The sequence below is a fragment of the Muntiacus reevesi genome, chromosome 2, assembly GCF_963930625.1.
Source record: "Muntiacus reevesi chromosome 2, mMunRee1.1, whole genome shotgun sequence".
Taxonomy (NCBI): Eukaryota; Metazoa; Chordata; class Mammalia; order Artiodactyla; family Cervidae; genus Muntiacus; species Muntiacus reevesi.
The window spans coordinates 269,648,203-269,675,542 of NC_089250.1; the positions used below are offsets into that span (position 1 = coordinate 269,648,203).

Sequence of the window (27,340 nt, forward strand, 5' to 3'; positions counted from 1 at the left end):
CATTTGCTTAGTTTATTTTATTATTCTAAACATGAATCCAAAAAGAACTGGCTGTGATTTATATCAAAGCATGTTCTGTATATTTTCCTCAAAAGCTTTATACTGTCCATCCCTCCATTTAGATCTTTAATTGATTTGGCGTATGTTTTTCTGCATGGGGTTAAGCAGTGTAGTGATTTCATCGTCTTTTCACTTGTTTGAGGAACCTCCCCCTTGTCGTCCATACTGACGGTTAACAGCTTACCTTGCCAGCATCAGTGTAGGAGGATTCCCGTTTCCCCACACCCTCTCCAGCATTTACTGTTTGCAGACTTTTTGCCAATGGCCATTCTGATTGGAGTGAGGTGATTCCTCATTGTAGTTTTGATTTGAATTTCTGTAAGTTTTAGTGATACTGAAATCTTTTCACGTGATTATTTAGAAAGACTGTGAGTAAAACTTACCTCCCAAGGTTGGCTTCTTGACCAATTGCCAGGTTTTGAGTGCTTTTTCCAGGGTTTTCTAAGGTCGTTCGTTGACAACAGGTGTTTATTCCTGGCATCCCTGAAGGCCTGGTGAATGATACGTCTCCATCTTCACAGGTTTTAAGTTGTTGCTACCCAAAGTGGCCACAAGGTGGCAACATTTCTTCATGCCCCACCCTTTTTATTATTTTGATCATTTAAATTTTTATATTCTATTGGAATAGACGTGATTTCCGATGTTGTGCTTGTTTTTGGTTTTCAGGAACTTGAGTCAGTTATACATAGACATGTATCTATTAGACATGTGCCTTGTATTACATTGAGAAAAACTGTACTTTGGAAAAATACATGTTTTTAGAGGTTCTAAAATATGTCCTTGAGTTTGCTAATCAGAGACTGCCAGTTCAACAAATAATTCACAATTGCTTTCATCTTGGTTTTCACTAGGGGTTAATTTTTTAAAGGTTAAAATTTATGGACTCAAATCTACTAAAGTGACAAGGAAAATGTTTGAGTGTGTATGGCAAGTCGGATACGTGCTGTCAGTGAGAGAAGATATAAAGACTGGAAATTTGTTAAAAAGTAATGATAATTCTATTCTCTAGTCAGTCATTTATAAATGGGGAAAAGTAGAACAAATTAATAAATTCTTGGCCTTGAGAGGCCTTTTGGGAATTTAGTCTCAGACTCCTGAGGAATTACGGCAGAGTCAGTATAGAAGAAGCTGTGTGCTCAGCACACCAGACTTAGTTTTAAAACAAGTTAGTCTTGGCCTAATTTAATGAAAATGGAGGCAATTTTAGAAAGAAAATATGTTTCACTAAATTTTAAATTCTAGCTTTGTTAATTAAGGTCTATGTTTACTAAGAAGCTCTTATGACACAGTGCCTTGCTTTTATGTAATAATGCTAATGAGAGTTAACTGAATTATTAAGGGGCTCTCTAAGTTCATCTCTAAAACTTACCTCAGTGATCAATCGTTGGATAAAAGTCGGAATCTCCATGATCTATAGCCAGGAGATTAACACCAGGCTAGAGTTACTTAACAAACTAAGTCAGAGGACCTGGGACATATTGACTATACTTAAAACAGGTTCTCAAATTCTTACTTATGATCCTACTAATACTGCTAGCTGTATTATTTCCTTTTCTGCCTCCTTTCCACAGTTGTTTCCTGCATTATTGAATGTGTGATTGAGCGGCTGATAAAATGATGATATGAGATCAGTGAGGGTGATGGTGAAACTCTAGATGTGGGAAGAAGCAACAAGAGGGAACGTTTTCATGGACCGTAGAGGCGGGTGAGACAGGCGATCCAGGGTCTATTGGCTCCTGTTTCTTGGGTTAGTGGCCTGTCAGCAGAATCTTTGCCAGACCTAGGAATGAGCATTCCTAGCACCATGGGACAAAATGGACGTGATATGCCCCAACCATGGTCAAATTTATGGCCACAAAGGGGCCATGCCGACTGAAAACGAGCACTTGCCGTCTGCCCCGGCTAGGATTAGATCAGGACTTGCTGCAGCGCCTGCCCTGGGGCAGATCAGGAACGAGGCATCTGAGCTCTGGGAAGAGCTGGCAGAACAGGCCTTCAGATAGTTAGATACTCTCATGAGGGCAAAGATTTTCATGAGACCAGATTCTTGCCTCTTCTCACACCTAGAGGAGCACTAAAGTCAGTAACAGTGACAACTGCTCTGATTAATATGTGAATCAAAGGTTAGAACCTACTTAGATAAAACTAGACAACTGGCTACCAGGCTACAGGTCTCCTTGAAGTGCCAGGTCTAGACTGGAATTCCAGCTTATTCAACTGGGGAAAAATTGTGATTCATTTTTTATATGAATGTTCAGGTTTTCACTCCTCCAACTACTTGAAACTGAGTCTGTCACACCTACGTCAGTCACTCTGGGATAAAACAAAGACATCAAAGCATGTGAGACCACCCCGGAAGGCTCCATTCCTTTGGAGAGGGTAGCACCAGTGTGACTCTATCTGAACCAGGATCAAAATTGCTAAAAAATGTAACCTGGTTCTTACTCCTGCTATAGCTCCTGCTCACAATAATTTGTGATAATTAATCACAGATCTTTGGCCCCTGCCTTTTTAAATCCACTTGTTATGTTTGTCTCTTCCAGATTACGATGGTTTCCCATCAAGATAATGGTTCCAGGTACTCTTCCGAACAGATCCTGTGGGATTAACAACAGAAGTCACCCTGGGGCCCCTGAATGAGACAGGGTGAGAGCTCCATGCCCCCAGCTAGGTAAGATCTACAAGCCCCATGCCAGCCTGAAGAAGCTACAGAAGACAGACCTTCGCCTTTCAGCCTCACAATAAAGATCTTTGGGGTTCATGTCTCTCAGCAGGATTTGATGTAGGAGATAGAGGGGCCTGTGGGCTGGACAGCTGGTGTTTGTCAAGTGGAGTGAAATGGAAGCTTTGTTTTCACTCACACACTCCAAGGACAAACCTAGTGGCAGAAGCTGAAGTCTGCTAGTGTGAAGAGATAAGGTGTCCACTTCTGAGGTCAAAGAAGACTGCCCTGTACAAGGGCAGGAAGGCGCCTTGATGGCCAAAAAGTGAGGGGGCCCCATCCCATAATAAGTGTGGACATGCACCCACAGGCCTCTGTGGGGGGATCCGTCTTAGCAAATGTTGTGCCCACGTCTTGGGGAGGGTGCAGGGACCAGTCAGGTGTGAAAAAAGAGACAAGGTGATCGGCCAAAGGTAACCGAAGACCCAGAAGGACGGTCCTGAATGAGGGACTTACATCGCCTCCCCCTGGCTCCTCCTCAGGACACACACACACTTCTCTTGGTTCTGCATGTCTGCGCCGCTCCTGTCTTAAACACCCTGTGTTTCTCTACGCTCTCCCAGATGTTATGCTGTGTCAATAACAATGGACTTCTATACATATTTACACCTCTTGCCTCCTTAATATATTCTTGGGTTCAAACCAGGGAACAACCAAAGGTCACTTTGCTTCTACACTCCGGCAACCTTCGGTCTTGTGGGTGGCAGGCCTGCTTTTCATCCAGGGCACCCTGGTTCAACTCCGGGCAGGGAGCTGAGACCTCTCTCCAGGCCAGCTCACGGCGGTCTTCCCGAGATCACGATCGTACGTTTTCTGTCGCCACGGCTGAAAAAGACGTTATTTCATCGCATGTTGTGGTAGAATTATATCACCTTGTATGTCTGTACTGCATCTTTTCTCTCTGCCATCTCTCCTTCTAAACGTTGGTTGCTTCACCCTCTTGGTTATTGAACCTAGAGCTGCCGATATCACTGGGGTGTGGCTCTCTTCTAAAATATTAGTTTTTCTCCAGATCTCTCCCCAGGCATGGGAGCCCAATCAATGAAAATTCATACACAAATATGATTTTTTATTTTATTTTTTAGTGCTGGATAATAGCTTTGAAATTTTCTGTCAGTTTCTGACTAAGCTCATGCCAGCTCTAATTATAACTTATTTGAGGTTGAAGTGATTTATGATGTATGGGCCTTAGTGAGTAGCAAATTCAGGCCTTAGTGTGGAACAGACAGGCCTTAGCATTGACCAGACTCGGTGTGAACTAGAGTCAGGCCTTAGTGTGGACCCGAGTCTGTACTGAGTGTGGAGCAGAGTCTGGCCTTAGCGTGGACCAGAGTCAGGTCTAGGTCTGGACCAGAGCCAGACCTAAGTGGGTAACAGTCACGCATCAGGTAGACTGGGTTCCACACTCGGGCCTGACTCTGGTCCACGCTCGGGCCTGACTCTGGTCCACACTCAGAAATGACTCTTGTCCACACTCAGGCAGACTCTGGTCCACATAAGGCCTGACTCTGTTACTTACTTACCTGGACTCAGGTCCATCCTGAGACCTGATTCTGGCGCACGCCAAGGCCATACTCTGGGGCACACTAAGCCCTGACTCTGGTGCACGCTAAGGCCTGACTCTGGTGCTCACTTAGACCTGACTGTGGTACTCATTTTGGCCTGACCCTGGTCCACTCCTATGCCTGTCTGTCATCCTTAGGACAGACTCCGGTCCACACTAACTAAGGCCTGACACTGGTCATCATTAGGACTGACTTTGGTCGACACTCAGGCCTCACCCTGGTCCACACTCAGGCCCGGCTGTGGTTCTGGTTTAATCCTGACTCTGGTACAAGTTAGGCCTGACCCTGGTAAAAACAACTGTGAAAACCTGGGGACAGTTAACATCCACCAAGCCTGCATGTGCGCTCAGTTGATTCAGTCGTGTCTGATTCTTTGTGATGCTGTGGACTGTGGCCCGCCAGTCTCTGTCCGTTGGATTCTCCAGGTAACAATTCTGGAATGGGTTTCCATGCCCACCTCGAGGTATCTTCTTGACCCAGGCATCCAACCAGTGATGTCTCCTGCGTTTTCTGCATCTCAGGCAGATTCTTTACTGCAGAGCCACCCGGGAAGGCCCTCAACAAGCTTGGGGACCGTCAAAAAACAAAGAAACAAAAAAAACCCTACTCCCAACAACTGTTCTCTGGAAGGTAGTGGACAAAGAGCCTAAGACCCAAATCACCAAGGCCCCACCTCGCACCCCCCTCCCTGGAGGCCCCACTGTGGCAAGACCCCACCCCACCGTGCTTCTCCATGGGAGGCCCTGACCCCCTCTCCTCCCCAGGGGTCCCACCCCACCCCTCACTGGTTTCAGAATCAGGTCCTCACTAAGCCAAGATTCTGGTTCTCATACTGCTCTATCCTGGTTCTCACAAGGCCCGACTGGTTCTCAGGCCCGACTCTGGTTCTAAAGCCTGCCGCTGGTCCTCACTAAGGTAAGATTAGGGTTCTCATACAGCTCTACTCTGGTTCTCACTGAGGCCCGACTGGTTCTAAGGCCCAACTCTGGTCTGAAGCCTGCCGCCGGTCCTCCCTGAGGCCTTTGCGCCCGTCAGCACTGTGCCTGCCGTGCCAGCACTCGGTGCTACTTCCTTGCCCTGGACGTCCTCCTGGGCTCCTGTTTGCCATTGGCCTCTTACCTTGTTTCCTTTTCCACACCCACTCTTCCCTGGACCCTCCCCAGCACGCATGTACAGCCTTTTCCTCACGTTGATCCCCCACACAGGCCTGTGGTGCGTGTCCACAGTTGCTGTGGGATGGGGCCACATGCTTCTCTCGGCCCCAAGTAGCCCTCCTGCCCGTGTGCCAAGAGGGAAGCTTTCCTTGTCCTCAGGACTGGGCATTTTATCTCTTTACCCCAGCAGAGCTCAGCTTCTGCCACTAGCTCTGTCCTTGGAGTGTCTGGGTGAGAGCAAAGCTTCAACTTTACTCCACTCGACAGACCAGCTTTCCAGCCTGGGGGCCCTCTGTCTTCTCCCTTAAATCCCTCTGAGAGACACGAACCAAAAAGATGTTTATTGGGAAGATGAAGGTGGAGGTCTCTCTTCTGTAGCTTCTTCAGGCTGGCATGGGACTGTAGACCCCACCTAGCTGGGGTCGCAGAGCTCTCGCCCTGTCTCATTAAGGGACCCCAGGGTGAGTTCTGTTGTTATTCCCACAGGATCTGTTCTGAAAATTGGCTGGAATCTCTGCATCACCACTATCTTGATGTGAAACTGTAGTAATCTGAAAGAGACGAATTTAGCAAGGAGATTTAGAAAGGCAGGGGCCAAAAATCAGTAAAAGAATTACTGTGACCAGGGGCCCAAGCAGGAGTAAGAGCCAAGTTATGTTTTTTAGCAATTTTGATCTAGATAGAGTCAGCACTTGTGCTACCCTCTCCAAGGGAATGGAGCCTTCTGCTGTGGTCTCACATACTTTGATGTCGTTTGTATTAGCCCAGAGTGACTACGGGAGGTGTGACAGACTCAGTCGAAGTAGTTTGAGGAGTGAAAACTTGAACATTAATAAGCAAAGTAGATCTCTCATTTTTTTTTTTCCAGGAGAGTAAGCTTGATTTCCAGTCTAGACCTAGCACTTCAAGGAGACCTTTAGCCTGGTAGCCAGTTGTCTAGATTTATCTAAATAGAGTTTAACCTCTGATGTGGTATTATTAGAACACAAAAAAATCACAAAACCCAGAGCAGTTGTCAGAGTTACTGATTTTAGTGCTTCTCTAGGCATGAGAAGAGGCAGGAATCTGGGCTCATGAAAATCTTTACCTGAAAACATCTGACTGTCTGCAGGCCTGTCCTGCCAGTTCTCCCAGAGCACAGAGTCCGCGCTCCTGACCTCCCCCCTCAGCGCCTTTCAGGGGGTGCTGAAGGCCAACAGTGGCGGTGGCTCCTGATTTAATCTTCGCAGGAGCAGACAGCAGGAGCCAGCTTCCTGTCAGCATGGCCCCTTCATGGCCGTAAGTCTGACCACGGTTTTGGTGGCATTTCACATCCGGTTTGAGCCATGGTGCTAGGAATGTTCGTTCCCAGGCCTGGCAGAGAGTCCGCTGACAGGGCGCGCAGTGCAACGTCACTGGACGAGGCCATAAGCAGTAGCCAAGAGCCACTGGGCCACCTATGTGGACAGCAAGATGGCTGTCTGAGGAGGCCTTACAAATAGCTGAGAAAAGTAGAGAAGCGAAAGGCAAAGGAGGAAAGGAAGGATATACGCATTTGAATGCAGAGCTCCAAAGAAGAGCAAGGAGAGATAAGAAAGCCTTCCTGAGAGATCAATGTAAAAAAACAGAAGAAAACAATAGAATGGGAAAGACTAGAGATCTCTTCACAAAAATCAGAGATACCAAGGGAACATTTCATGCAAAGATGGGCTCAATAAAGGACAGAAATGGTATGGACCTAACAGAAGCAGAAGAGATTAAGAAGAGGTGGCAAGAATACACAGAAGAACTGTACAAAAAAGGTCTTAATGACCCAGATAACCACAATGGTGTCACTCACCTAGAGCCAGACATCCTGGAGTGTGAAGTCAACTGGGCCTTAGAAAGAATTACTACCAACAAGGCTAGTGGAGGTGATGGAATTCCAGCTGAGCTATTTTAAATCCTAAAAGATGATGCTGTGAAAGTGCTTCACTAGGTATGCCAGCAAATTTGGAAAACTCAGCAGTGGCCACAGGACTGGAAAAGGTCAGTTTTCATTCCTGTCCCAAAGAAGGGCAATGCCAGAGAATGTTCAAACTACTGCACAATAGCACTCATTTCAAATGCTACCAAGGTAATCCTGAAAATCCTTCAAGCCAGCCTTCAACTGTACGTGAACTGAGAACTTCCAGATGTACAAGCCAGATTTGGAAAATGCAGATTAAATTGCCAACATTCATTGGATCATAGAAAAAGGGAATTCCAGAAAACATCCACTTCTGCTGTATTGCAGCAGAAGCGTTTGACTACACTAAAGCGTTTGACTGTGTGGATCACAACAAACTGTGGAAAATTCTTAAACAGATGAGAATACCAGACCACCTTAGCTGCCCCCTGAGAAACCTGTATACAGGTCAAGAAGCAACAGTTAGAACCGGACATGGAACAACAGACTGGTTCCAAATTGGGAAAGGAGAATGTCAAGGTTGTATATCATCACCCTGCTTATTTAATGCATATGCAGTGTACATTCTGGAGAGAAACTCTAGTAATGTAATAAGTGATGAAAGAGGTTCGTCCCAAATGTAGTTTAGAAAACAGGAGAGGGTTTATACAAGAAAGACAAGTGAATGATGTTTAAAAAACAAGTAGCAAAGTATTTAATCAAATCTAAATAAATATCAAAGAATGTATTGGAATTAATTCCATGTATTAAAGTAAGACAAAGGATTGTTCTAAATTTTCAATAGTTATATTACTTGCTTATTAAGGATAAGACAATGACAGTTCACTGGAATTTTGATGTATCTTTATCATATCAACCAAAGTCATTAATATTAGTTGACATGTTTGCGATAACGACATCTCTGATAACCCTAGAAAAGTATGTGAAAGGCTTCCCAGAAGAGTCATGTAGCTAGTTACACCTTGTTTATTAAATGATTAGCCTCTATTTTGTAACCACAGAAGTCACGATTCTCAGCTCATTGTATCAGAGAAATGAATATTGTTGTCTATGTTTGTAAATCTGTATTTTAATTAAGGTCACGCAGTGGATTGTAAAAGGTTTTATTATGACTATGTGTGATATTCTTATATGTTAATTAATAAAATTGAATGGTTTTTGGTGATAAAGTTGATGTGTAATGAATGAAGTATTAACCCACCACCAACATTAAACTCTCCCACCTTCCTTAAGGTTACGGGGGAGAGATTGTGACAATAAACTATTAGGTAGCACAGAGGATAGCATCTGTAACAATTAGTTACCTTACTACCCTTAACCCTCAAATAATGTGATAATATATTTTCCATCATTTCTACATGTACCTTACCCTGTGCCCCCATAACTGCTGGGGCATGGTGACGGCTCTAATAAGAAGGATTCTACAGAGTGCTGTTGAGAGCTCCCCTGAACTGCTCCATGCTGTTGCTGCCTCAGCGTCTGTCTGGGGAGCAGGCAGCCTGCAGGTCCTTGAACTCACACCAGCCAGTTCTGTGAGCACTTGCACTAGATGACCCCCTTCCTTGAGACCAGCAGTCTTGCTGAACCCCCGGGTCTACTTCACAGGACCCCCTTTAGTGACACCCTCAGAGCTCACCAGAATCCTGCTCCTCTGGTTTGAATGAACCCATCCACACTCAGCCTGGGGAGCCCACAGCACTTCACCCAGGGTCACTTAGAAAGGCCTGAACCCCAAGAATTGCAGCTTTCTCTGCCTGGTTCTAGCCTGACCTCCCTCAGAAATTCCCACCCTAAAACCTCCCCTCCTGAGAGGTCCCAGCTGTGCTGAGTGTGAGGGCTGAAGCCCAGGGCTCCTGAGTGTGGGTCTTGGGGGAGAAGCATCAGAACAAACAGGGAACTTGCTGAAGCCTCATTTCATGGCCCCACTTCAGACCTGCAGATTCATAACTTCTTAGAGTGGGGACCTGACCTCGAGGGGTTCAATTCACTGAAATGGTTCAGGAAGAATCTGAACCATTGGCCAAGTGGTTTCCATCTGTTTCCCATCAGGGTCACGTGACCGGTGTTAGGAAATGACCTCCCCGGCGCCCTCCCGACAGAGTTCTCTCTTGGCCCTGTGGGAGCCCCAGTGTGGTGTGTAGGAAGTGCTCCAGGGGACTCTAAGGGGGGGCCCGAGTTAAGGACACGGCTCCTGGTCCATTTGTGAGAGCTGAGGCCCAGCGTCAGTCCGCAGAGAGGCAGCAAGTTCTGCTCTGCATGGGCTTTAAAGGGGCAAGTCAGTGCAGCCCACACACCCATGTGAGCACAATTTGGGGTAATTTATATGAAGAAAGAAGAGTAGACGACAACAACAACAACAATTTGATAGATTGGTCTCCACAGAGGAGCTGATTGTCCTGAACCTCTCCTGAGATGAAGGACGGGAGAGGTCGGCCTTTCTCGCTTTTCAAGGTCCTTCTGCCTGTGGGGGTATTGGGAGCAGACGAAGGAGCTGTGCTGGCACCTCTGGAGGTGTAATCTCACGATGCTGAGGTGATTCTTCCACAGTCGTGATGCGAAAACGACCCAGGGCAGGAGGAAGAAGAGGAGGGAATGGCAGCTTCTCAGGAGAATGTCCTGATCCAGGTGAGAGGCTATGTCTGCTTTTTCCTCCTTAAATGCCCTGGATTGAAAACATATACATCTTTAATTCTCTTTTTCCGGTATTCTTGCCTGGCGAGGTGGTTTTCAACTATTAAATCCTATTTTTTCTTCTATTTTATGAGTCACAATCAGGCTCTTCTCTCTGCATGGGCCTCTTCTCCTTTCTGCTTCCAGGCTCCCTACAGAGCATGAAGCATTCCCATCGGGAATTAACAGCTTTCAGTTTTTCAAAATATTCCCTTTTGGAAAGATCAACTAGGGAACGCATTGATATGCAGAATTCCCCTTGGGATGGGGTGGGGTCGCAAAGAGTCAGACACGACTGAGTGACTGTTCAGTTCAGTGTAGTCACTCAGTCGTGTCCAACTCTTTGCGACCCTGTGAATCGCAGCACGCCTGGCCTCCCTGTCCATCACAAACTCCTGGAGTTTACTCAAACTCATGCCCATTGAGTCAGTGATTCCATCCAACCATCTCATCCTCTGTCATCCCCTTCTCCTCCTGCCCCCAATCCCTCCCAGCATCAGGGTCTTTTCCAATGAGTCAACTCTTCGCATGAGGTGGCCAAAGTATTGGAGTTTCAGCTTCAACATCAGTCCTTTCAATGAACACCCAGGACTGATCTCCTTTAGGATGGACTGGTTGAATCTCCTTGCAGTCCAAGGGACTCTCAAGAGTCTTCTCCAACACCATAGTTCAAAAGCATCAATTTTGGGGCGCTCAGCTTTCCTCACAGTCTAGAATTCCTTAGAGACTTTTGAAAAAATTCTGACTATTCTCTACATTGGTAAGAAAGATCTGTTGTTTAAATGTGCTATTAGGGATACAGAACAGGGGAGGTATTTTTGGAGTAAAAATGCATAAAGCTGAAATTTTTTCAAGACACATTGAAATTTCCTTAATTTTGCTGAAAGTACCTGAGCAGAGACCATGTGTCTTCTCAAGTGTTTCTCTCACCTGACACCAGTTTATCCCATTACATCTGATGGTCACTGATTTTGGGTGTTTTCTGCTAGATTCTCACACCATGAAGTTCCATTTTTTTCTGTTTATCTTTAATAAAATCTTAGAAAGACGTAGTGAGGGGGGTGCACAATCCAACACAGTTAAGGGGGAAACTCCACTGCCTCCTAGTGTCTCTTTGCTGCTCGTTGGCTCTGAAATATGAGCACTCAGCTGTGTTCAGGAGAGATACTGAGTTTTGTAAGGAGAGGCTTTCATTAGTCAAGTCAGACACTTTCCCTTATGGGTTATTACAAATATTGAGAATAGTTCCCTGGGCTACGCAGCAGTTCCTTCTTGGTTGTTTTTGTACATACTAGAGCATATATGTTAAACACAAAGTCCTAATTGTGTTCATTTTTCTTTGTGTGTCTGTGTGTGTTCATTTTTCTAACGAGCAGGTCCCTTTGGAGTAAAGGAAGAATCCCATCGCTAGGTGTGAATGAATGAAGCAGATGACACAGGTGAGGGGTCCAAAGACCACAGAGGAAGCCAGACTTGTTCAGGTGGTCTGGGGGGGCCTGCTTCACTAGAGTGAGAAGCCTGGGTTTATTTCTGTCAAAGAGGGACATGATCTTCCCCGTTCTTCTGCTCTTAAACCTCCGTGTGTTGTTCTTCAGCTCCAGGGGTTTTTCCCTCACTTTCACTGAGAGCGAAAACTTTCCTCCTGGTCTCTGGGGACCTGCATACTCTCGCTGCTTTGGGGGACCTAGGAAAAGCTGCTTACACTTCTGACAAAGTCTGCCTTAAGGCCTTTCCAAATTCCTGACTCTGCCTCAAGTCAGAAACGTGTGAGGAGAGTTGTGGAGATGCTGGGATTAGTTGACAAAATTCCAGAAATACTGGGAGCAGATATATGCTTCCTGCTTTCCAGTTTCCAATGGAAATTTCAAACATGGCTCTCCGAAGTTCAGACTCAGTCCCTGAGATCATAAAATGTAATCCCCAATTTCTACCTCCCAATTTTTACTTCCTATGAGCAAATTTTAGACATTTTAAGTGCATTTACTCCAACTCATCAATGCTAAAACTATTTAATATATCTATTAACTCACAGAAATATATTTTTACTGTTCTTTTATTTTGTACTGGAGTATAACCGATGAACAACGTTGTGGGCAGCAGAGTGACTCAGCCATCCATGTACATGTGTCCGTTCTCCCCCAGATTCCCCTCCCATCCAGGCAGCCACATGATATTGAGCAGAGTTCCCTCTGCAGTACAGTAGGAACTTGTTGGCTATCCATTTTAAATATAGTAGTGTGTACATGGTGATCCTTTATGGAGAATTGATATTTATTTTTCTTGAAAGGTTGCTGAAATTTTCCAGTTAGTTCATCTCACCCAGGGATTTTTTAAATTACTTTTTTACTCTTTACTAATAGTTTTAGGTGTGCTATAATTTTTTAATTCACTCATGCTAACATCTAAGGTGTTCTGTGTTTCTAAGAATTGAATCTTTCTTTGAGGTATTCAACTTTTTGGTATAGTATCTTTTATCGTAACCTGATAGAATGACTTTTTGTTCTATGTAACATGTACAGGGCCGTTGTTTTTACTTCTGATCTTACTTGCATCTCACCTCTTATTAATCTAGCTAAGGGTTTGTCAGTATTGCATACAACTGTAAAGCATATTCACTCCAAGTACTAAGTGGGATCTCGGTTATTTGTTATCTTTCAGTGATATCTTCTCATGACACCCAGGGTTTGTTCCCAAAGAAGCCGTGCATAGGAGATTCATGTGTGAGGTGCTGGGAAGTTCTGAGAGCTCTCAGCTTGGAAATCTCTACTTAATGAAAGACTGGGAAAGTAAGGGGGCCTGTGAAGGGCAAAAAGATGTTGATTTAGATGTAACCAAATCGGGACAATTATCCATGATGAAAACATGATTGCCAAAAGAAATTGAGGATGTTTGTCAAATTGGAAAAAATCCCATTTGAAGTCAATAAGTTCGGCAGAAAAATATGTTTTTGTAAGCAAGGACCCATATGATTAAAAAAAAATACATATTCTCTGATGTGAAATTTTGAAAACATGGAAAGTCACCTAGTCTATGCTATAAATAATCACTCAAACCAGCATGAACATAGGTTTGAATTAAACAGTCAGTCATACATGTCTGAAAGCCAGCGATTTGATAATGAAGGAAGAAAATCTCACGATGATCAAGTTGAGAGATCCTTTAGTGAGGGCTCATTATTTTTCCAACAAGAAACATTTTCTCCCTATTCCAATATCTGTAATGTCGATAATAATGAGAGAGTCTTTATCTGGCCGCCGTCATTCAACGGGTATCATAGTACAGATAATGCGGAACAACCTTCCCTGTGTAATCCAGCGAGTGAGGCCTTAAGCGAGAGCTCCATCTTCAGTTATTACAACAGTATTTATGATGGAGCCAGAATCTACCCATGCCTTGAACCTGGGAATCACTTTGACCAATACTCAGGTCTCATGAATCATCAGAGAACTCAGTGTTCAGAGAACCATGATGAACGGGATGAATATAGAAATGTCTTTTATCAAAGCTCAAATCTTTTTACAGATAGGAATATCCACACTGAAGAAAACAATTACAAATTTAGTGAATGTGTTCAAGTTTCTAACCAGTCATCACAACTTACTCAACATTCGAGTATTCATGCTAAGGGGGACCACGGCAAGTGGAATAAATGTGGGAAAGTCTTTCCTCAATTATCAAATCTAAAAAGACACAGGAAAACCCATACTGGAGGGAAACCTAACCAATGCACAGAATGTGGCAAAACCTTTAGCAAGCCCTCAAACTTTACTCGACATCTCAGAACTCACACTGCAGAGAAGACTTACAAATGTACAGAATGTGGCAAAGCCTTTACTCGGAAATCAAACCTTAATCAACATAGGCGAATCCACACTGGGGAAAAACCATATAAATGTCAAAATTGTGGGAAAGCCTTTAATCAAAGTACGGCACTTACTCAACATCAGCGAATCCATACTGGGGAGAAGCCATATAAATTTCAGAATTGTGGGAAAGCCTTTAACAAAAGTATGACACTTATAGAACATCAGCGAATCCATACTGGGGAAAAACCATACAAGTGTAGAGAATGTGGCAAAGCTTTTATCAGTTCCTCAAATCTTAATCGACATCAGAGAATTCATACTGGGGAGAAGCCTTATAAATGTACAGAATGTGGCAAAGCCTTTATCAGGCGTTCACATGTTATTCAAGATCAGCGAATTCATACAGGAGAGAAGCCTTATAAATGTACAGAATGTGGCAAAGCCTTTAATCAGAGTTCAAAACTTAATAACCATGGGCGAATTCATACAAGAGAGAAGCCTTATAAATGTACAGAATGTGGCAAAACCTTTAATCAGAGTTCAAACCTTAATAAACATAGGCGAATTCATACAAGAGAGAAGCCTTATGAATGTACAGAATGAGGCAAAGCCTTTAATCAGAGTTCAAACCTTAATAAACATAGGTGAATTCATACAAGAGAGAAGCCTTATAAATGTACAGAATGTGGCAAAGCCTTTAATCAGAGTTCAAACTTTAATAAACATAGGCAGATTCATACTGGGGAGAAACCATACAAATGTAAAGAATGAGGCAAAGCTTTTAACTGACACTCAAATCTTACTAGCCATAACATAATTCATACTGTGAAGTAGTCTTACAAATATAAATAATGTGACAGAGCCTTGAAGTGAACCGTCACCTCATTCAGCATCAGAGACCGTGTGCTGGAGACAGACCCTACAAATGTAATAAGTGAGGAAACAGGTTTGTCCTAAGCATACACATCAGAAAATGCCGGAGGGTTCATCCTGGGAAGAACGTTTAATGCTGTGAGAAATGTACAAAACGAATTTAAAAACTCAGGTCTAAATAAATATCAGAGAATTCATCAAAGATAGCATTCAGTCAATAACCCTTTTCTGGTATTACTTTAAATCAGGATATTATAGAAAATAATCCATAGTTAAAACACTTAGAAAACTTATTTGTTACTTGGACCATAGGATCAAGGTGAGAGATGTTGGGCAATGTAATTATTATCATTGTATCCTTGTTCATATTGACATTATGTGAAAATAAAATTGAATATAACTCAACTTTCAAATTACTACAGGCTAGACCTTTGTTTCTAGTGTGTATGTGAACTAACATGCTTTTTTAAAAACTAATATTCTTGATCTTTGCTGTCTCAAAGTTAAACAAGACCCTTCTATATTAGGTGGAAACAATTTTTATCTACTTTTCTATGGACTATTAAGGATCTTGTAATGTGAAATGTATAGTGGAAGTCTAAATTAAGGTGATGACTGTCATTGTTTAAATCATCCCTCTATGTCACCATTAGGTAAGTGTTCAGAGAATAATTCTTTGTATTAAAGTAAGAGAGTCTAAATTTTAAACAGTTGTGCCAATGGTTTTTTATGGATATAAAGATGGCAGTTCACCGAAATCTTGAGGTATGTTTATAACTGCAATAACTAGAAGTCATGAATTTTAGTTGACATGGTAGCAATCAGGAAATCTTCACAGATACCCAAGAAAAATCGATGTAACCTTTTCCTGAAAGGTCATGTAATTAATGTACATCCTTGTTTACTAAATTTTGGCTCTCTCTGTTTTGTAAACCATAAATATCACATTACTCTGACCATTGTATCAGAAGAACAAGAATGTTTCCAAATGCTTGTAATCTGTATTTTGATCAAAGATTATAAACTTTGGAAAGTTTTATTTAGATTATGTGTGAACTTACTCTATGTTAATTAATAAAAGTGAACAGCTTTTCATATATTAAACTTGATGTATAATTGATGAAGTGTTCTCATCAGTAACAAGCTTCCAGGTGGTTCAGTGGTAAAGAACCTGCCTGCCAATGCAGGAGACACAGGAGATGTAGGTTTGATCCCTGGGTCAGGAAGATCCCCTGGAGAAGGAAATGGCAACCCACTCCAATATTTTTGCCGTGGGAAATCCCATTGACAGAGCAGGTTGGTGGGCTCCAGTGCATGGGGTTGCAAGAGTCAGACACAACTGAGCATGCACACATGTATTCCACCACCAATGTTAACACTGATAGAAGCATTAACATCCCCCTGGGTTTTTTTTTAAGTCGTCACTAACTGATGGTGAATACAAAGTATCTGTAACACAGTAGGATGACATCTCTTGGGGCTTCCCAGGTAGTGCTAGTGGTAAAGAATTTGTCTGCCAATGCCAGAGACATAAGAGACACTGGTTTGATCCCTGGGTCTGGAAGATCCCCTGAAGGAGGGCAGGGCAACCCATTCCAGTATTCTTGTCTGGAGAATCCCATGGACAGAGAAGTCTGGCAGGCTACACTCCACGTGGTCACAAAGAGTTGGACACGTCTGAAGTGACTTAGGATGCACGTAGAATGACATCTCATGGTAACTCCTCTTTTTCTACTGGCCATAACCCTCAAATAACTTGAGATCATATTTTCCACAAATGGTACAGTGCATCATTTCCTCGTTTTTAACATCTGGGACATTATGATGCTTACAGTATGGATTGCATAGGAGTATTGGTGAGAGTTACTTACACTGACCATTATATTGCTGCCTTAGCATCATTTGTGTAGACTGGTGGCCTGCACGTGTCTTGCTTTGACACCAGTTATTCATATAAGCACACATGCTAGACAACGGCCTGCAAATTCATAAGCAAATGTTCACTTTCAGGGTTGTACAGTTTGTGACACTGGAGAAACATATAGTGACATGAATCCATTATTTATAAGCTTTGAATTGATTAATAATCAAACTTGATAAGTTTTCCATTTATTTTTGTTTACTTTTTTTTAAAAAGGAAACTCCATACTGTTGTCCACTTTGACTGTACCAGTGTACATTCTTTCTAACAGTGACGTTCCCACCAAGGAGGGTTCTCTTTTCTCCAGACCCTCTTTAGCACTATTATTTGTAGCCTTTTTGGTGATGGGCATTCTGTTGTAAGGTGATATCTCACTGCAGTTTCGATTTGCATTTCTCTAATAAGTAGTGATCATCTAGTGACAAGGGGGTGAGAGTCTCCAAGAGTTAAAACTAACTTTATCTGTAACAAAGATGTACATTTGGTTGTCAGGAAATTCTCCCCGCCCTTGGAACCAGCATGGGAGTACTAGCTCAAAAAGGAGTAATTGAAGTAGTTCTGGTTCTTTTAGGGTTTGTTTTTTTCTTTTTTCTCAGCTTGCTTCTGGGTTTAATTACCTTTGGTTACCTTTCAGACAATGGAGAAGGAAATGGCAACCCACTCCAGTATTCTTGCCTGGAGAATCCCGTGGACAGGGGAGCCTGGTGGGCTGCAGTTCATGGGGTCACACAGAGTCAGACACGACTGAAGTGACTTAGCATGTGTGCAAGCAATAATTAGTGATGTTGAGCATCTTTTCATGTGCCTCTTGGCCATCTGTATGTCTTCTTTAGAGAAATGTCTGTTTAGGTCTTCTGCCCATTTTTGATTGCATTTTTTGGGTACTCAGTTACATGAATGATTTGTAAGTTTTGGAGACTAATTCCTTGTCAGTCACAAACATTTCCTCCCATTCCGTGGGCTTTTTGTTTTATTTGTGGTTTCCTTTGAGTTAAATTTGGTCCAACTTGTTTGCTTTTGCTTTTACTTCCATTGCTGTAGTAGATGGATTGAAAAAGATGTTGCTGAGATTTATGTCAAATAATGTTCTGCCTATGTTTTCCTCTAAGGATTTTATAGTATCCAGACTTAAAAATAAGGAAACCAAACACCCGTCTCAGTGTACCTGTCAATACTTCCAAGTTTAATGGCACACGGAGCTCAAGGGACTGAATATTTCTTGAGACACCTGGCACCCATTTTATTGACTGTTCTTTTAGAATTCAAATTCTTTGAATTAAAAAATTAACTGTTAAAAAAATAAAAGTTTTCCACAAATCGTTTTCACTGTCCAGAAAATCCTCCAGACACAGAATATTCATAGCCCCACCTCTGCTAATCCTTGGATGACACTGAAATTTTTAAAATTATTTTTTAGTAGCGTATAGTTGCTTTATAAAGTTGTGTTAGTCTCTACTGCACAGAAAAATAAATCAGTCATACAGATACATATACCCGCTCCGTTTTGGGCTTCTTTCAGACTCAGGTCAGCACAGAGCACTGAGCATTGAGTACTCTGTGCTATAGAGCACGTTCTCATCAGTTATCTATTTTATACATAGCATCAAGAGTGTATAGGTGTCAATCCCAATCTGCCAATTTATCCCCCTCACCCCTTCTCCCCCCTTGGTGTCCATACATTTCCTCTCTATGTCTTTGTGTCTTCTTCTACTTTGAAAATAGGATCGTCAACACCTTTTTTCTAGACTCCACATACATGTGTTGATATACGAGATTTTTCTTTTTTTTGACTTACTTTAAACTCAACATTCAAAAAACCAAGATTATGACACACACTCCCATCACTTCACAGCAAATTGATGGGGGAAAAGCGGAAACAGTGATGACAGACTGGCGCGAAGAGGAGAGTGACCTGGGCATCCCGGCAGAGAAAGCTTTATTGCGGGAAGAGAGAAGTGGCTGCCTTTTGAGAGAAGCCAGTGTGCTCCCTTACAGCCATCCCTTCTTATACCTTGTCGATGGGGAACTGCGTCCCGAAGGGAGGGGGCATTAGTGTATCTCTAGCCTGCAGCCGGTGTCTTGTTACTAGGGAGTCAAAGGGGTCTCATGGTCCGGGGGTCCCGTAGTCTTGAGAAACTGGAAAGTCTTGAGAAACTGGTAAAACAGGACATCAGCAGGAAAAAACAGGATATCACTTTAAGAAAAGAACAGGATGCCCACGAGGGCAATTTGGTCACTGTGACTTCATCCCGTTTGTCAGGTCACCAAAGTGGACCATTAAAACTATACACTTTGAGCCCCCTTTGAACCCTAGCAAGAGACAGTTCTTGGGCTCGAAAACCACTGTGGATGGTGACTGCAGCCACAAAATTAAAAGACGCTTGCTCCGTGGAAGAAAAGCTATGACCAACCTAGACAGCATATTGAAAAGCAGAGACATTACTTTGCCAACAAACGTCCGTCTAATCAAGGCTGTGGTTTTTCCTGTAGTCATGTATGGATGTGAGAGTTGGACCATAAAAAGGCTGAGCGCTGAACAACTGATGCTTTCAAACTGTGGTGGTAGAGAGGACTCTTAACAGTCCCTTGGACAGCAAGGAGATCAAACCAGTCAATCCTAGAGAAAATCAACCCTCAATATTCACTGGAAGGACTGATGCTGAAGCTGAAGCTCTAATACTTAGGCCACCTGATATAAAGGGCTGACTCATTGGAAAAGATCCTGATGCTGGGAAAGATTGACGGCAGGAGGAGAAGCGGGTGGCAGAGGATGACATGGTTAGATATCATCACCGATTCAATGGACATGAATTGGAGCAAACTCCTAGGGATAGTAAAGGACAGGGGAACCTGGTGTCCTGCAGTCCATGGGGTCGCAAAGAGTTGGACACAACTTGGTGACTGAACAACATAAGCTTAGGTGATTATTTCATCTTTATCCAAGAAAAGGAGAGCCTGGGTACTCTGCAACCATGACTCCTGAGAATGTAGGGGCTTACAGCTGGGAAGTATGCAGTAATGGGTGCAGCAGTCACCAGTCACAAGCTGGGATTGTTAAAAAGAGCCCAATAAATGTGAAACACGGAGGAGACACTGTACAAAGACACAAAGATGCTCACCAGGACCAGGATGCTCTAGGGAGCTCTAGATTCGGGGAGGATCTTGCAGAGATGCTGGCTCTGTGAATATATTGCACCCTTTGCTTGGGCCTGGACAAGATGAAAACCATGGAGCCGCTAAACCAGATCGTGAGAGCAGACATGACACAGCAGGAAGTAAAACCCATCCTACACTCAGTAAAACTTTGATTCTATTATGAATCACACCATAACACAATCCCAAATCTTTCTTCTTTGTGATGTTTCTGTTACTCCAATGATCTTCCACATACCTAGTAAATAGAATATTTATCAGCATGTGCACAACCCAGCAGAGCAAAATAGCAGATCCAGTGTACTTGGGAGCTTTCATTTTAAGCTGCCCCTACCTGGAGTTCCTGGGACAGATGGTGATGGCCTGGCAGACACTCAAGACACAGGTCCTACCAACGGACACTCCCTTGGCCTCTCTGTGGATATAGTATACAATTTTGCATTCAATATCATTGAGAAAATATTTCCACCCAAACACCTCCATTGTCCTTGGGGTTCCTGTAGACAGCATGACCAAGGAGTGGGGTATAAGCAGATACTCAACAATCAGATCTGTGGATCTTAGCCTGCACCCAGCAAAGTGAAGGAAGAGATAATGGTAAAGAAGAGAGAAATTTCCCAGGATTCCAAATACATTCTTGGATAAGAAGATCAATTCTACTTCAAAATCTCTAATGGCCATCCTTCCAGTTCTCTGTGAAAAATATTTGCCTTCTGTTTCTTGCATAGAAAAATGAGGCATGGGCCACATGTGGTACACCAAGTGAGATTTAAACTTGTCCACTTATTATTCATTTCCACAGAGATATATTACCTTCTTGTTTTTATTTTACTAAGAGATTTCCAAGATTTTAACATACAAATTTTAAAGAGCTCTTATATATATCATATGATATCACTTATATGTGGAGTCTAAAAAAAATCATGCAAATGAACCTATATATGAAATAAAATTTGAATCACAGATGTAGAAAACAAACATAATTACTGAGGCGGAGGTTGGGGAGGGATAAATTGGAAAATTGGGATAGACATATACACGCTGAAGTAGTGAAAGTGTTAGTTGTCAGTCATGTCTGACTCTTTGTGACCCCATGGACTGCACTCCGCCAGGCTCCTCTATCCATGGAACTCTCCAGGCAAGAATTCTGGAGTAGGTTGCCATGCCCTTCTCCAGGGGATCTTCCTGACCCATTCTTTACCGTATGAGCCACCAGGAAAGCCCCATATACACACAGCTATATGAAAAATAGACAACTGACAAGACCTGCTACACAGCACAGAAAGTCTACTCAGTACTCTGTGATGATCTATACGGGAAAAGAATCTAAAAGAGAGTGGGTAAATATATACGTATACTGATTCACTTTGCTGTACTGCAGAAATGAATGCAACATTATAAATCAACTATGCTCTGTAGAGTCTTGCCCCAAGGCCTCAGATATGGAGCTCAGAAACAAGGTCATTTCTGGAACTGTCTGAGCCCCTTGGCCATTGTTGTTCAGTCGCTCAGTTGTGTCTGACTCTTTGCGACTGCATGGGCTGCAGCACACCAGCTTTCCCTGTCCTTCGGTATCTCCCAGAGTTTGTTCAACTAATATCCAGTGAGTTGGTGATGCCATCCAACCATCTCATTTTCTGTTGCCCCCTTCTCCTCCTACCCTCAATCTTTTCCAGCATCAGGGCCAGTGAATTAGCTGTTCACATCAGGTGGCCAAATTATTGGAGCTCCAGCTTCAGAATCAGTCCTTCCAATGAATATTCAGGGTTGACTTCCTCTAGGCTTGACTGGTTTGATCTCCTTGCTGTAAAGGGACTCTCAAGAGTCTTCTCTAGCCCCGGAGCTTGAAAGGATCCATTCTTCCGCACTCAAGCCTTTTTTACAGTCTAACCCTCACATCCATATGTGACTGCTGTAAAAACCCTTTTGTAACCATTGCCAAAAGCTCTGCCCCCACCCCTTCCATCATCACCAGCAGACTTAACCCCAAATTAGGCAAAAATGCCCATCCTGGCAGCCACTATAGTGCCCTATCCAGTAACCTAGTGTTAGCCTTCCAGCAGGAATTTCTTTGTCTTGAGACTGCAAACATCAGCTGCTAACCCATGAAAAGCACAGTCTCTCTCCAGCCAGCTGCATTTGTAGCACCTTCATTATCTCTGCTCCCTGCTCTTAATAAATGCATCCCCTTCTGAAATACTCTGTGTCTGGAAATTCTTTTCCAATGCACGCTGAGACTGCCCCGACATACTCAAATAAAAAATTAACTTAAAATGAATAAAATAAAAGCAGAAAAAAAATCTGAAAAAAAAGAGCTCTTATAAATGAGTGAACCACTGCTATGAAGGTCTAGACAGCATACTAAAAAGTGGAGACATCAGTTTGCTGACAACGGTCCCTATAGTCAAAGCTATGGTTCTTCCAGTAATCATGTATGGATGCGAAAGTTGGACCCTGAATAAGGCTGAGTGTCAAAGAATTGATGCTTTCAAACTGTGTGCTATAGAAGACTCATAAGAGTCCCTTGGGCAGCAAGAAGATCAAATCAGTCAATCCTAAAGGAACTCAACCCTGAATAGTCATTGGAAGGACTGATGCTGAAGCTGAAGCTCCAATACTTTGGCCACCTGAGGTGAAGAGCTAAGTAACTGGAAAAGAGCCTGATGCTGGGAAAGATTGAGGGCAGGAAGAAAAGGAGGTGACAGAGGATGAGATGGTTGGATGGCATCACTGACTCAATGAACATGAGTTTGAGCAAACTCAGGGAGATGCTACAGGGCAGGGAAACCTGGCATGACTTAGCAACTAAACCACCATAGGCAAGAAAGGACTTAAACCTGACTTGGCTGGTAACAAATCTAGCACATTTAATCACCGTGATATCTGACAAATGCAGGTAGCTCTGTTCTCTCAATAGTTGAAATAGATATTGAGCTCTCTTGGTAATATGTCATTATATTTTGGGCTTCCCTGGTGGCTCCGTGGTAAGGAAACTTCCTGCCAACGCAGGAGACATGGGTTCAATCTCCAGGTCAGGAAGATCCCCTGGAGAAAGAAATGGCAACCCACTCCAGTATTCTTGCCTGGGAAATCCCAATGACAGAGAAAGCTGGTGGGCTATAGTCCATGGGGTCACAAAGAGTCGGACATGACTTACAACTAAACAACAACAACAACTGATAGTAGAATATTTTTAAATGAGTGAAAGCATCATGGTATATTTGAGCCTGACTGGGGCTATCTGAAACTCATTGTTATAAACGTACACTTTTCTTATGTGCTGATTCTTTTTCTTCAATAGGGAAAACAGTCTCATCAATTTAACAGATCAAAGACATTTTCAGGAGGTAACAATTACTGTCTCCATCAAGCACTTCGTATACTCAGAGATAAAGCAAACAATTTTATACCAGGAACTGTCATCCGGGTTCACCATTTCTGCACAGGACTCAGTGACTTGTAGATTCATCTTACTCATTATTAGAAGCAGAAGGTGTCATAGGCACCCACACCTGCAATAACCCTGAAAATATAATGTATGCTTTCAGTAAACGAGGCGGAACTTCAGACTGAGTTCAAAACTACAGTTCTTAAGGACTCCCCTGGTGTCACAGTGGATAAGTATCCACCTGCCGGTGCGGGGACACGGGGTCCATCCTTGGTCCGGGAAAGTTCCACACGTCCTCGAGCAGCTAAGCCTGTGTGCTGGCACTTTTGAGCCTGCTCTCTAGAGCGTCACACCAAACTACTGAACCCACATGCTGCAGATTCTGAAGGCTGAGTGCCTAGAATCTGTGCTCTGCAGTAAGAGAAGCCACTGCAATGAGAAGCCTGGGCACCACAGCAAGGAGTAGCCCCAGCTCACGCCAACTAGAGAAAGCCCACGCAGCAATGAAGATTCAATGCAACCAAAAATAAACAAATAAAAGAAAAAACCCTACGGTTCTGAAGAAAATTAAAAGTTTAAGCTGCATTGTCACTCGCAGTCAATGCCAGGAATCAAAGTCATTGTGGATTACACTAAATTATAAATTCAGAGCAGTCATGGATTGCTGTTGGATCTCTAGTCCTGGCCTCTCTTTACTAGTCCAGCTCAAGAGTCAGAATCCTTCTTTCCTTTTGTGTTGCTTTGGCAATGGACTAGATTTGGACCCTCAAGAATTTCCTTTTTTGTGAAATAACAACTTACCCCTGATGCTTCTTGTGTATAGACTCTTCCTCTCAGATTGAAATAGAAAATCGGTATCTGACTCCTTTCTGTTGCCAGTACACTGTGGGAGGAGGTGTGCTGGTTTGAAAATCAGCACCTGTGTTAGATGAAGGCTGTCACATCCCTAGATATGCATTTGTGATTCCGTGACCTCCCCTTCCCTCAGAATTGCGATTATCTTTTCACATAGCTGCAATGAGAAGTTAGGCTCATGGAACAAAAGCATACTTGTGTAAAACTTTTAATTAACTTTCTAAAAACTGTTAATTACCCTCCCCCCAAAAAACTACAATCAACTTGTTATTCCCAAAGAGACCACTGCAGTGCCCTGAGGGGCTTTTTCTTTTTCGCGATCTGGGGAGGCAGACAGGTTCTCATATGGAAAGACCAGGATGCTGAGCTGACAGCTGAGAGCCTGGCAATGAAACTCTTGTATTGTGCTGACTTCTCTGTTCCTCTGAGAAATTTTTCTACCCAACAGTGGGTTCTTTCCTGATTCCTGAGCTTCAGCATCATTTAAGTATGATCAGAGAAATAGAACCAAAGTGCCTGAAGATTTCTAAGCTCTATAATTAAAAGGAAGACCATGATGACAGAAATTTTTATGTTAAAATTTATTGTATATTTTTGTCCACTTCAATGTCAATTAATTTGCAAGTCTGGATGGTGATAAAGATGTTTTCCACTAAAATATATTTTACCAATACGGACCCATTCCCAAGTAGTTACAGAAAATCTAAATAGACAAATATCTACAGAAAGATGGAAATTTATAAATTTCTCCCTCTAAAAGTACCCCCAATAGTAAGTTTTAACAGATGCTGTCTTGTTCAGTTGCTCAGTCGTGTCTGACTCTTTGCGGTCCCATGGACTGCAGCACACCACGCTTCCCTGTCATCAATGTCTGGAGCTTGCTCAAACTCATGTCCATCGAGTCAGTGATGCCACCCAACCATCTCATCCTCTGTCATCCCCTTCTCCTCCTGCCTTCAATCTTTCCCAGCATCAGCGTCTTTTCCAGTGAGTTGACTCTCTGCATCATCAAGTAGCCAAAGTATTGGAGCTTCAGCTTCATCATCAGTCCATTCAATGAATATTCAGGGTTGATTTCCTTTAGGACTGACTGATTTGATCTTTCTGCAGTCCAAGGGACTCTCAACTGTCTTCTCTAGCACCACAGTTTGAAAGCATCAATTCTTCGGCACTCAGCCTTCTTTATAGTCCAACTCATATCTGTATATGACTACTGGAAATACCATAGCTTTGACTACACAGAACTTTGTTGACAAAGTGATGTCTCCACTTTTTAATATGCTATGTTTGTTTTGACTGTGTGGATCCCAACAAACTGTGGAAAATTCATAAAGAGATGGGGACACCAGACCACTTTATCTGCCTCCTGAGAAATCTATATGCAGGTCAAGAGGCAACAGTCCAATACTCTGGTCACCTGATGTGAAGAACTGAGTCATTGGAAAAGACCCTGATGCTGGGAAAGATTGAAGGTGGGAGGAGAAGGGGATGACAGAGGATGAGAGGGTTGGATGGCATCACTGACTCGATGGACATGAGTTTGAGCAAGCTCCAAGAGTTGGTGATGGACAGGGAAACGTGGTATGCTGCAGTCCATGGGGTCACAAAGAGTCAGACACGACTGAGCCACTAAAATGAACTCTCATAGCTTTTCTCCCAGGGAGCAAGCGTCTTTTAATTTCATGGCTGCAGTAACCGTCTGCAGTGATTTTGGAGCCCAAGAAAATAAAATCTGTCACTGTTTCCATTTTTCCCAGGTCTAAGTCTGGGAAAGTATAATAACCTCTGTCTAGGAGTGTTATTCCTTTGCGCTACCCAGAAACTCTCCTAACTCAGGAGGACAGAATTTGATTTCCCGGATTCTCAGAAACCTACTGTATTTGCCACATTCTCATCTCTGTCATCTGTTCATCAGAACACACCCCCCCTCCACTAGCAGCCTAAGACTTTGGAGGGATCAAAGAGAGCTTCCTTGCAGTTTCCGCCATGCATTTCCAGAGAGCCCTCATGTTAGGTTTCAATGGGTTGTGTGTTCCTCATTAAGAAAAACAGCATCACACACAGCATCTGGGACTTCCTTGGTGCCTCAGTGGGTAAAAAATCCTTGTGCCAATGCAGGAGACACAGGTTCGATCCCTGATCTAGTAAGATCCCACATGCCTCGAGCAACTAAACCCCTGCACCTTGAACTGACACCAACCAGTCCTGCGAGCACCTGCACTAGATGACCCCTTCCTTGGGACCACCAGTCTTGCTGAACGCCAGGGTCTACTGCACAGGCCCCCCTTCAGTGACACCCTCAGAGCTCACCAGAATCCTGCTCATCTTTCTTTGAATGGACACTACCACACTCAGCCTGTGGGACCCACAGCACTTCACCCAGGGTCAGGTGTGAACCCCAAGTACTGGAATTTTCTCTTCCTGGTTGTAGCCTTGACCTTCCTCAGGGACCCTCAAGGCTTGCTGTGAATTCCCTGAGGACCTAAACTCAGAGTCATAAACTCACCTCCTGCAATTGTCCTTTGTTCTTCTGTGAGCTAAAACTTTTCAGGGGCTCATTTAAGCAAATGTAAGTTTAACAAACTCACAAAAAGAATAATCAACAGCCATGAGGGGAAAATTCTGAACCAAGATTTATAAAATCTTACCCTGTATCATTCTTAGCACATGTGTCTTGTAAGGCTTAAAGGGACTGTTTTCTCATGGCCCTGGCATACTTTGAATGCAATATATAAATATCTGAAGATATATACATAATATAATTTATATAACACCCATTGAATACAAGATACAAATATCTGAAGGTATACATGTTAGCAGTGAGAAAACCAAGAAGGAATATGTGAGTGTATGTGTATTCTTGCATATTTAACTTAGAGAATTTAGAAATGCTAGATCAAAACTGGTCATATCAGAATTGCCGATGATTTATTACAAACTATAAAACTTGTCAATTTGTCGATTAATCTGTTTTGTCTACTTTTCATGGAATTCATTTCCTTAAATGCCAGGAGGTTATGTTTTTTAAGAACTTCCACAGGTCCTCCTTCATGACTGCATCAGTTTACATACCCTCCAGCCATGTAGGAGGTTCCCTGATCTCCAAGCCACTGTAGGGTTTGTGATATTATTAGTGGGCGTTATGCACATTGTTCTTCTGACTGGCATGCGGTGATACATCCCTGTAGCTTTGCTCTGCATTCCTTATTGTTCAGCGCTGGTGAGCATCTTCCTTTGCCTCCTGCC

General features: G+C 43.1%; 2 protein-coding genes across 2 annotated transcripts in view; one reads left to right on the forward strand and one right to left on the reverse strand.

Moving 5' to 3' along the window:
• The window catches only part of LOC136161629 (small ribosomal subunit protein uS14-like), a 539,148-nt gene that overhangs the window by 358,890 nt on the left and 152,918 nt on the right, over window positions 1–27,340 (reverse strand). The gene's annotated exons all lie outside the window — the stretch shown is intronic.
• Window positions 13,191–14,507, forward strand: LOC136157554 (zinc finger protein 724-like). The gene has a single exon (XM_065919404.1). The coding sequence runs from the start codon at window positions 13,191–13,193 to the stop codon at window positions 14,505–14,507; it is 1,317 nt and encodes a 438-aa protein (XP_065775476.1).

Excerpts from the sequence above, each read along its gene's own strand:
- LOC136157554 (XM_065919404.1), top strand. The coding sequence starts at position 13,191 with ATGTCTGAAAGCCAGCGATTTGATAATGAAGGAAGAAAATCTCACGAT.